The sequence below is a fragment of the Penicillium arizonense genome (assembly GCF_001773325.1).
Source record: "Penicillium arizonense strain CBS 141311 chromosome Unknown PENARI_contig031, whole genome shotgun sequence".
Taxonomy (NCBI): Eukaryota; Fungi; Ascomycota; class Eurotiomycetes; order Eurotiales; family Aspergillaceae; genus Penicillium; species Penicillium arizonense.
In genome coordinates this window covers 226,744-237,450 of record NW_019173308.1, presented here as the reverse complement: position 1 = coordinate 237,450, position 10,707 = coordinate 226,744, and the positions used below count along the sequence as shown (strand labels likewise).

At 45.7% G+C, this 10,707-nt stretch overlaps 4 protein-coding genes across 4 annotated transcripts; 1 reads left to right on the top strand and 3 right to left on the bottom strand.

Moving 5' to 3' along the window:
• Positions 1-74: 74 nt before the first annotated feature.
• PENARI_c031G02216 (transposase) lies at positions 75-2,468 on the top strand (the record flags this gene model as incomplete). Its single annotated transcript, XM_022636451.1, has 2 exons — positions 75-1,240; positions 1,457-2,468. The coding sequence occupies 2 exons, from the start codon at positions 75-77 to the stop codon at positions 2,466-2,468; spliced, it is 2,178 nt and encodes a 725-aa protein (XP_022483655.1).
• Positions 2,469-3,136: 668 nt separating this feature from the next.
• On the bottom strand, positions 3,137-3,585 carry PENARI_c031G11406 (uncharacterized protein; the record flags this gene model as incomplete). The annotated part of the gene is made up of 2 exons (XM_022636519.1): positions 3,137-3,440; positions 3,494-3,585. The coding sequence occupies 2 exons, from the start codon at positions 3,583-3,585 to the stop codon at positions 3,137-3,139; spliced, it is 396 nt and encodes a 131-aa protein (XP_022483626.1).
• A 2,368-nt stretch (positions 3,586-5,953) lies between these two features.
• On the bottom strand, positions 5,954-6,334 carry PENARI_c031G04231 (uncharacterized protein; the record flags this gene model as incomplete). Its single annotated transcript, XM_022636471.1, has 1 exon — positions 5,954-6,334. The coding sequence occupies one exon, from the start codon at positions 6,332-6,334 to the stop codon at positions 5,954-5,956; it is 381 nt and encodes a 126-aa protein (XP_022483678.1).
• An 815-nt stretch (positions 6,335-7,149) lies between these two features.
• Positions 7,150-10,689, bottom strand: PENARI_c031G01226 (uncharacterized protein; the record flags this gene model as incomplete). Its single annotated transcript, XM_022636446.1, has 7 exons — positions 7,150-7,269; positions 7,679-7,801; positions 7,879-7,908; positions 7,979-8,038; positions 8,091-8,345; positions 8,410-8,806; positions 8,855-10,689. The coding sequence occupies 7 exons, from the start codon at positions 10,687-10,689 to the stop codon at positions 7,150-7,152; spliced, it is 2,820 nt and encodes a 939-aa protein (XP_022483650.1).
• Positions 10,690-10,707: the final 18 nt, after the last annotated feature.

Below are 10,707 nucleotides of genomic sequence, written 5' to 3'. Positions count from 1 at the left end.
AAAATAATTGTTGTTTACACCTTCAAACCTCCCATGTTTCCACCCATTTCTCTCGCATTTTATTGCTTTTTACAATGGCTTCCTCACAGCCTGATTCGCCGTCCGATTCTGAGCATGAAGCTATTCCCGAGTCCCCGCCGATGCCGCCAAGCCTCCATGACGCGCCGCCAAGCCTCCATGACGCGACGCCAAGCCTCCATCACGCGCCGCCAAGCCTCCATGACGCTATTCCCGAGTCCTACACCTTCCCGCTGCCTCCTTTACCTCAGCAGTACGATACGCCTAAGCAAGGAATTGTCGCGATCAATATCTTCGGCCGCCAGCATGGCTACGCAGTCTCAACTCTTCGGTCGAAACGTACAAAGAAAGGGGTCCTAAAGATAGTTCGCCTATGCTGTGACCGGGGCCGCCGGCTAAGAAACAGCCCGAATAGCCCTACGCGGAAGCGGGAGACTACCTCGCTAGCGATTGAATGCCCCTTTTCGATATCGCTACGGCTTCAAGAAGGCCGATGGAACCTTACAGTGGAGAATCAACACCATAACCATGAGTCCTCGCCTCCTCTTACTCATATGCCACACCGGAAGCAGGAATTGTATGTAAAGGCATCGAATATTGAGAATCAGCTCCAGCAGGGTCTTTCTACCCGTCATATTCTCACCGGCATTCAAAAGGACGACCAGGATTCCTGCCTCACTGCCCGGGATATCTACAACTTTCGGAGGAAGCTTTATGTTGATTTCCTTGCTGGCCGTACACCGCTTCAAGCTCTCTTGATAGAGCTTCCAAAGGACGGCGAATGGATCTTCAAGTATGAAGTTGACGATGAGAATCATGTCACAGCCCTCTTTTGTATGCATAAAACGAGTATTGCATTCCTTAAGACAAATTCATGGGTTATTTCAATGGACTGTACATATAAAACTAACCGGTATGGCCTTCCAATGCTCGATATCGTCGGCTTCACTGCTATGGGCTCAACCTTTTACATCGGCTTCGCATTCATAAAGGACGAGAAAGATGACAGCTACGAAGTCATTTTAAGCTGTCTAGCAGAGGCTTACGAAGCTCTTAGCCTTCAAGCACCCCGGACCATCCTTTCCGATAAGGAGCAAGCGCTAATGAATGCTGTGAAGGTCGTCTTCCCTTCTACAAAGTATATGATCTGTCTATGGCATATCAATATGAATATCATGAAGAAAGCTCGTCCGATTCTCGCAGAGCAGCTAGCAAAAGAGCGGTAAGAGGCTGCTTCCTCGGCTTTACAGCGTCAGACAAAGGCGGAGAGAGACCGAGAGCTTCGAGAAATGGTCCATGAAGCATGGAAGACGATGCTAAAGCGGTGGATTCGCGTCGTCTATACGATCACAACCGTAGAGAGGGAGGAGAGATGGAGACAATTCAAAGAGCACTACAAGGAGCCGATTTTTGAACCTTTACTCCAATATCTACAGAGTGAATGGCTAGACGACTGCCCTGAGTATTTCCTTCATGAATACACCTCCGAATACCTTCATCTCAATGAGATTGCGACCTCTCGGACCGAGGGAGCTCACTGGCTGCTTAAGCAGGGCCTTCAAGTCTCAACTAATGATCTACTAGTGGTCCTTCGCACCTTTGAGAATGCTGTAAAGCTTCAATTTCAAAAGGCTACCGCTAAGATCGAGAATGAGAAGGTAAGAAGGCCTACTGATAGTCGCTGGAAGCAGCTATTTAGGCTAGTTCTTGGACGAATTTCAGCCAAGGCGATGGAGCATACAAAAGACGTCTACAACCGCTTCCTGCCAGCAAGTGACGAGAAGCCGCCGATTCCTCCACTTTGCCGCTGTAATTCGCTAGGTACGGCAGGGTTTCCATGCATTCATCTCATCATACAGTACGAAGTGGAGAACAAGAGCTTTGAGCCTGAGTTATTCCATCAACACTGGCATTTGTATAGTGTCTCTGCGCCTCCTATTGACCCGCTACTCCTACTCCAGGATCCTCTCCAAGTACGCCGGCGAGGACGCCCCCAAGGCGCTAGGAACTTCATCGGCGGCGAAAGCACCCAAGCAAGCACCCAAGACACCTCCACCCAGCGAGAACCCTCCGGCTTTGAGCTCATGCTATCCCAGGAAGGTGGACGTGGACGTGGCCGTGGCCGTGGACGTGGCCGTGGACGTGGCCGTGGACGTGGAGGAACACAACAAGCCTCGCAGGGTGATAACGGAGTGGGAATAGCTTCATCTACGGCCCAGGAAGGTGGCCGTGGACGTGGCCGTGGCCGTGGACGTGGAGGAACACAACAAGCCTCACAGGGTGATAACGGAGTGGGAATAGCTTCGTCTACGGCCCAGGAAGCCCGTACGGCATCGCCGGCGAGCATTCCTCCTTCATCTCCAGGGTCGGGAATAGCTTCACCGGTCGCTCAGGACGCGAATCGCCGGTCGGGCCGGATCAGGAAGCGGCCAAAGCATTACGAATGGTAATACTGTCGAATTTACAATATTTCTTCACTATTCTTATGCAATTCTCTAAGAATTTGACGAAAAATGGGTGCTGGCCCCTGCAATTCCTTCATTTCTGTAGAGTTTTTGAAAACAGCATCTATTTCCTATTTGGGACTAGCGCTGTGCTTTTGGCATGGTGGTGGTAGAGTACGAAAGGGACTTCATGTAATTAGAGGGTTGCATAGTAAATGTAAGTACCTCTAGTTTGTGTTGGAAGCATGGTCGCTGGTGGCAGAAATATGTCCGGCAGAAAATATATTGGCCTGAATCCTCAGGCAGGGGGGGTGTTAGCATCCAAAGGGGGGGTGTCTGTATCAATCCCCTAAATAAACCTATAAAAGCTATATTTTGGCAAACAGAATGAGATACAAAAATATCATAATAGAATAATAACCTCTTAGGTGATACTAGAATATACCTGAATATCATCATTATAAGACTAAGATTATGGTGACATAACGACGATTTCAAAGCATCACGAACATGGAAATAAAGGCAAACGAGGGTGGTACCAACGACACAAGTGGTATAGGTCTGGGAAGCGGCTCCCGTATAGATAAGAGGCCACCAGCCCAGAGTGCCAACAAGGGCCTTCCAAGTACAGTGAGCACAACGGCTATTGACCAAAAGCCCAGCTCTGATTTTGATCACGATTGCTCCTTAATGGTAACCGGAATAGTCCCAGATTCATTCCGGTTGCCAATTTCAACCATGTACCTTTCATTGTGGTTGAGCTTTTTCAAATCAATCCGTTCTCCTGGCTGCGTAGAGGCTCTCCAGGCTAGACTGCAAATCCTCGCATCCTTTACGTCGTCCACAAGATCAACGCTTCCTTCGGACCCGTTTGTAGAGCAGATAGACCGCATACCACCGTTATGGCGAATCACCATGTCGTCAACATCCTCAGCAGTCAAGATATCGCTTCGGTCGTCTTCATTGTAAAACTGGCCACTGCGCAGATCTCAGAAAACACGGCCTTCAAAAGTAGGGGAAAGAGAAGATACCTGTGAATGTCCGCGTTTTCGATACGGATATCATACTTCAAGTCATCTTGAATTCGGATTTGGAGGTTTTGGTCGGGAAAAGCGGAGGTCATAATTAGTCGATAGGCTGGTTGAATCTGAGGAACTGTTTGACAGAGCAAATGTGGATAATGAATACTGCGTTAACAATTGAAACAGCCGGGGATAAGCACTATATACCAGTAGGAGAGGTGACGTGGTCTATGACGGTTGCTCGATTTTTCAATCATGGAAAGACGCGGCTCCATGTATATTAGGCTCTGCTTTGCCATGATTCATTGGTCACCCGATGTTGTTTGGAGACCTGTATTTTATTACTGAGTTGTGACTCGCACAACTCGTACGATTTAGACTTTCTCATGCAATTCTCTCGAAGTTTGCGACCGACCATCGATTCTCCTCTTCCGAAATGGAACAGTCTGGGACCTCGTCCATTCTTATTGTACTTTTAATTCCTGGACAAGTAACTATCTTGATATGGCTTACTCATTGCCGGTCTAGTCTGTCTAGCCTGTCTTCGCTATAGTATCTTAGCCGTCTTATTCAAAATAGATTTCGAGAGTCTCCCTCGTAATGAATGTACTTTTGACTAACTAGAAACTGATTAAACCATTCTTAATAGCCTGCAAATATTCAAGTCAATCTAAATCACATTCAAAGCGAGTCGCTTGGCCAATTGATGCTGTTTCTTGCCAACCGAAAGATGGAAAAGAGCCGCACAACCCCGCAATCCAGCGGGTGTCGTCAATGCCAGGACCGAATCCCATGGTTAGGCTTAGTGGGTTGTGTTCGGTCCATGAAATCATCATGAGTTACAGATGCCTGTCTATTGATCTACCTCAGCAGGCGACGCGGTCAACTGGTTTCCAACTGAATACAATACAATGGTTACAAATAGTCACATACGTTGTGCGCCAAATATTTACAATACTGTGAGCTAGCTTCAATCCTCATCTAATTCCTTCCTATCCGACAACTGAAATAAACAATTTCAACCGTACAAGCAAATATTTTTTTTTAAATATGTCCTAGGAAACCATTCTAGGCGTTGAGCTATTGACCAAACTGGCCAGTATCATATTAGCTATCGCAACGAACTTGCGAGATAATAGATTAGATAGAAAAGCCTTCAGAAATTTTTATGCGGTTACGCTTCTCGGCCGCCTTAGGTCGACTTATCTATACTTCAAGGCGAGACTCTCGATATATTAATCATAACTTAAACCTAGCATGCACCTATATAGAGCTGGTATCCGGGCTTATGAAGAATAACCATGCTATATAGTCAACATTAGTAAAGTGGTACAGCTAGAAGAAGCTCATCTCAAAATATCGACTCTCGCGTTTCTCGATTTCATCGCAAACATCAGTTACGCGAACAATTGTAGAACGTCGAGAACAAGGCAAGAGTATTATATACAGATCCCTAAGCTTAAAATATAAAGGGACGCCTCCACTATAGATTAGTGAGTATAAGCTAAAAACCTAAAATTTCGATCCCACCTGTATCTATCGAATATTGAAGAATCTCAGTTACTTTACTAAATGGCCTTCCCCTAGAAGGTATTGCCATCTTCTTTCCTATATTAAATACAGACAATCGTGCTAAACCCTGATCCATTGGCTTTCGAAAACCTCCTTCGTCGGGGCTCTATTCTTTAGCAGTATTCAAGCCTACCATTAGACTAGTGATACATTTTAGCCCTTCTAATTCTTTATAGATATTTCTTAAATCTCAACGTATCTATGCGAGAATAACTCATTAAAGTCTAAACAAAAGTCTACAACATAGCCAAGACCTAGAGTAAAAGGGGGGAAGGGAGTGTCGGATGTCCTCTGGGACCTGGATTTCTAGTATCCATGCCAGTCAGCTCACATTGATAATATGATGCTAAGATAAACTTATTCAAAGCTGACCATGGAAACAAGGTGCTAATAATTCAGCTCGAACGTGATGAAACAGTATAATTGCCCCCAGCGCTCTTAATACCCCGTTTCCAGTTGTTCCTGGTGGTCCTTAGTATTGACCAGGACACTTACATATTGCATTTTCGGCAGTTGAATGAGCTGATAGGTACATAAATGTAGCCAAAACCTCTTGAGTTACATCAGTCCAAGGGGAGACTTTGTAGTGTAGTTAAATAGTTATTAGGGGTGGCAGGTGGGAACGTAAAAAAATATGTCTCGGCCAGTATAAGTAGCCAACATACATCACAGCGAGGTAAGAACGCGTTTTGCTGATCTTCACGAACAGACGAAAGACTGTTGTTGAAAAACCATTGAACCTCAACTTTATTAATTAATCCGTCTAATTATAGATGACAAGAGATGAAACTCGACCGAAAGCACGATGAATATCAAATTGACATTGAGACATTTGTGACATGAGACTTTTGTTGAATTTGACAATGTTGGTTAAGAGATGATGGCGCCTCTTTCCCTTTACCACTTCTTCTCTTGACACGAGACAGTAGCGTCCTGCAAGTTTATAACCTGTCCTTGTGCGAAGGACAGCCAAGTCTTTCTGTGGTTGAATCCCAAATCACCGTGGGGACATTCGATGGTGCAGGCTGTGTTCTGCTTGAAAGCGACGAGCTGGCCGCTCGTGGCGTAGATTCCCCCGTGTTGGGAGAGTGCGGTGTTGCCCCAGAAAGAGCTGACGGGGTACTTTTTGCCGTCTTCGGGGATGCACTTGTTCACATTGGCTCCAGAATGGTCGTTGGAGAGTTGGATGGTCACAGTCTGGACATTCGGGTCCCAATCGCCGAGGGCAGAAGCAATTGGAAGCAAGAACCCAAGGTAGAACAGGCCGGTATATCTCATCTTGAATGGAATATTGAGGAGGGGTTTGAAGATGGAAGTAAAAAAGATCTTTGTTTTGCGGTCGATGCGATTTGAGAGGTAAATTGTAGACTCTTAAATAATGTCGACAAAAGCCAAGAGCCGCCGGTCTAAACGCAAGTCAAGGCGTTGCTAGCAGGTCTAGACAGGTCTAGGTTGAATTTTCGCTTCACTAGAGCCCTGAAGCAGATGGTATAGAAGATTCTATGACATACATGCTATCATGGTAATGGCACGCTGCAATACGACTGGGCATCCCAGATGCGGACTTGATTTTCCGAATAGCATGATCTAGCCTCATAGTTTTTGGACGACTAAACTGAAGACGTTCAGCAACTCATCGAACTCGTGCTCTCCTTACGCGATAACACGACCATTTAGAATACACGAAGAAAATGTTGGTTGGCGGCGATTTCTGTTATAGCGGCATAGTACATGGAAGCCGAATACGGGAGTGTGTTCACCGGTCAACGACGCATTTGATAGTGTTGGTCTCCAGATCGCCAGTCCATGAGCCATTTCGGTTGAAACGTTTGAATAGTAGGTACAAAGTATAGGACAACCTCAACAAGAAATGCTTTGCTAATGCGATACCTAACGATGTGACGGTGCCTGCAACGCGCTCCACCGCGGTCGCTGATTGGCTGGTATTTTACCCGCTAGGACATTTTGGGCACAACCGTGGGATTGTTCAGCCACCGCCCTGGACTGACCACTCGACCTGTTCCTGGCTTGTTAATGTAGACTCCGAGTCTCCCGTGCAATCTGCTCTGAATGGTGGAATGATGTGGTGTGCATCACCAGAATAGATTCAGGTTCTGGCCATCTGCCGCAATGCTGAAGGAGATGACTATGAAATTTTCGAAAACGGCCGCATCCGTAGTACCGCGGAATACACGCGAGAGAACGATATCATCCTGGGCGTACGTAGGTAGTATCTGATAACTTATAGTTGATCGAGGGAAACCGTGTTAATTGTAAAGGACTTTTTGGCTCCCGTCCGCCTGTATGGGGCGGTGATAAATACAAGCGGGTAATGGTGTCAATGGAAAACTTTAGGATTGACTTCATTAATGTAAAGTCTGATGTTTGGTTACATATCAACGATTTATTCCTAGACAGCCATGATGATAAAGAAAATTCCATAAGCAAAAGGTTCGAGAGTTCACCATCCATCACCTTTCTATCAAACTAGACTATTCGAGGGGGATTGATCTCTCTTCTTCCGTAATAACTTTCCCCAAAGGCTCCATCTCTTTGGAATCCATCGCTTGGGTATTAGAGTCAGCCCCGAAATAGAGATTTTCCCTAGGCGATTAAACTTACTGGGACAAATCTGGACACCATCCATAGACTTCCTGTTAGGAGAACAGACAGAGTCCCAAAAAGCGTATACCACCTCCAATCTGGATTGTCTTTGAGCAAATCCACGTTCATGCCAAATAGACTCTGTTTACTTTATTAGTCGAGGTTATGAAAAATGTTGATCAGTCTTAGCTTCGTGAAACCTGACTCATAGAACATACGGAGGCAAACATCAGAGGAAGGAAAATGAACTAGGGAGGCAAAATGAGTTAGATAACGACGTTTTTCACTCTTTCCCTTCTGATTTGATCTCGAACTTACTGTAACCCAGCTAAGACGTTTGATACTGGCTGCCTCGTTTCTTGAGACCCAGGCAAGTTCCTGTTTACTTAGATATTGTTGTAGGAAAAAGGTTATATGCCATTGAACATACCATTTGCAATAGCTCCCGGACGGCTCGTTCCATGTCGTCCAAACTTTTAATGGCAGACGATTCAATGCCATCAATAATCTCAGTGAGCTTGCTTTGCTTTTCTTCTTTGAGATAATGGTCAGACTTGACCTCGCATCTCAGTCTATCAATATGTGATCGTAGACATTTCCGGACCGTCATCCGTATCGATGCATTGTTAGCAAGCTCATCAATAAATTCAGGGTTCCGGCCCTTTTGCGTCACTTGATTAGCTCGCTAAGATGTTCAAAAATATTTAGTTGTAGCTTTAGCTTGCTTTTGGGAAGATTGAGCATCTCACCAGTCCGTCAATTTTCATGCTGGCAACCGAGCAAGCAGTATTCCATTCGTTCTTTAGATTCTTCAAAAACCGTTCGATAATCTCAAAATCCGAGCTAGGAATGCAGCCATCCGGAAGTATGCTACCCGACAGTCTGCTTAGAAACACATTGACCTTGTCTTTCGACTCCGGTCCTCTGATCCATGCGACACCCCATGGGTCCTGAACTGTTTTGCGGTTTGCAGAAGGGCTTTGGTCTTGGACAGGGAAAGTAACTGATATGTAGTTTACCGCGAAGGCCTGGAAATCTTTGCGGATGTATTGAATATACTCTGATTTGGCCATCTCAGAATTCATATCATCCTCAGCATCGAACTGTCTCGGTACACGAGACCATACGTTTTCCTGCGCACAAAGGCTGAAAGAAAGTCAGAATCAGGAACCGAAATGCCAATGTTATACTCACTATAATGTACGCTGCTCTTTACATAAGAGGAAGTCGCACTCAGGTTTGCGAATCAAATCCCAGTCAAAGTCACCGCTTATGGCTTTTTGAAAGACCTTAACCCAATAAGTTTCCTGATCTGCAACTTTAAACCAGTCATTTGACTGCACAAATTGAAGTTTCGACATTAATTTGAGTAGTCGTCTCGCAATTTCCTCATGCTTTTGCTGCAAAGCGTATTGTAGAGGTGTTCGGCCGGTACGGTCCTTTGAGTTCAGAACTACTTCGCTCTCTAACAAGATATCCACAATCTTGTCGTTTCCTTGATAACAGGCAAGGTGTAAAGGCTTCGTTCCTTCGGCGTCGCATCTCTCCGTAATCCAGGAATCACCCGCCTCGCCGTGGGAACAAAGCGTTTTGACAGTGTTTAACATTCGCTCTTCTCCGAGTTCTCTTTCATAAACTTTTGAATGCCGAATCACGTAGTTCAATGAAAGGTCATCCTTCCTCTGATCTATCATCAATTGCACCAAAAATTCGTGGTGCTTCTCCGCTGCCCAGATCACTGGAGTTCTTGCAAAAGTCCCCGCGGTTTTATCACACTGATTCGGGTTGACATCCTTGTTTTTCAAGAACTGTTTTACAACATATTCGTCCCCATATTCAGCAGCCCAAGACAGCCAGCTGCGTCCAGTAGAGTCTTGGTCGTTTGGTCGTGGAAGGGAGTCTATTAAGTCTCCAAACTCACCGCGAGGAACCCTTGGGGTTTGTTGCTTTAAATTGATTGGCATACGAAAATCAGAATGGAATCTAGCCTTTAGAAACCACCAAAAGCCTGTGCGATGATCGTTATCCTCCAGATGGGGGTCGGCGCCATGGCGAATAAGTAATTGCGTGATAGCAACACGCATATCGCCCGCTGCCAGCGAGAAAGGAGTTCGTCCGTGCGGGTTTGCATGATCCACATTAGTCCTGCTGTCTTCAAGCAGTTTCATCGTCGCCCAGTACTTTTCCTTCTCAATAGCCCAGGCTAGTGGTGTCCGCTTTAGGCTATTGTCATCCTCCATGTTGACTTCTGCCTTTGGTATGAGCAGCTTTATGATTTCAATAGATTCACGCTCCACTGCTAAGGACAATGCTGTTCGTCCTCGTGCATACTGATTCACGTTGGCTGTTAAGTATTTCGAGTCTAACAACTGCTTGACGGTTGCGATATCCGAATCGAGAATTGCGCCTGTTAGGGGAGTCTTTTCTTCGTCATCCGCTAAATTGGGATTTGCGCCTCGTTCAATGAGAAGATTGATAATTATTTGTTTCTTCGGGTGGAACGAGTCTAGATCCACTGCCATCAACAATGGCGTTCGACGGTGAAGATCTCGGTGATTGATATCAGCTGCATTTGCTAGAAGAAACTCCACACACTCTAGATGGCCAAGCTCGGCTGCGAGTGATAGTGGAGTGCGACCCTCGTTGTCCTTCCAGTCAATCAGAGCTCCAGCTTTCTTAAGGCTCTCCATTATTTGGAGTTCCTCTGATTCGACCGCCAAAAACATAGCTGTTCTGTGCTTCCCATCGGATAGGTTCGCGTCTGTTTCCTTTCTTTCCAAAACTTTGTTGAAAATTTCGATTCGCATCGTGGCCTGCCATAAGGGGGATTGTGAAATTTCGCCTTCGCAAAAGTTGACGTCAAAGTCTTCAAGTTTCAAAAACTCTTCTATCTGTTCAAGAATATCGTTTTGCCATGCCCGCAGAACCTTTTTCCCTTTTCGTGGTTTTTCTTTAAGTGCACCAACAAAGCGCGCCTTAATCATGGTAGGATCCAGGGAAGGGGACTCATCGATCGGTCTTTCGGTCATTTTTGCTGTAGTTGTTGG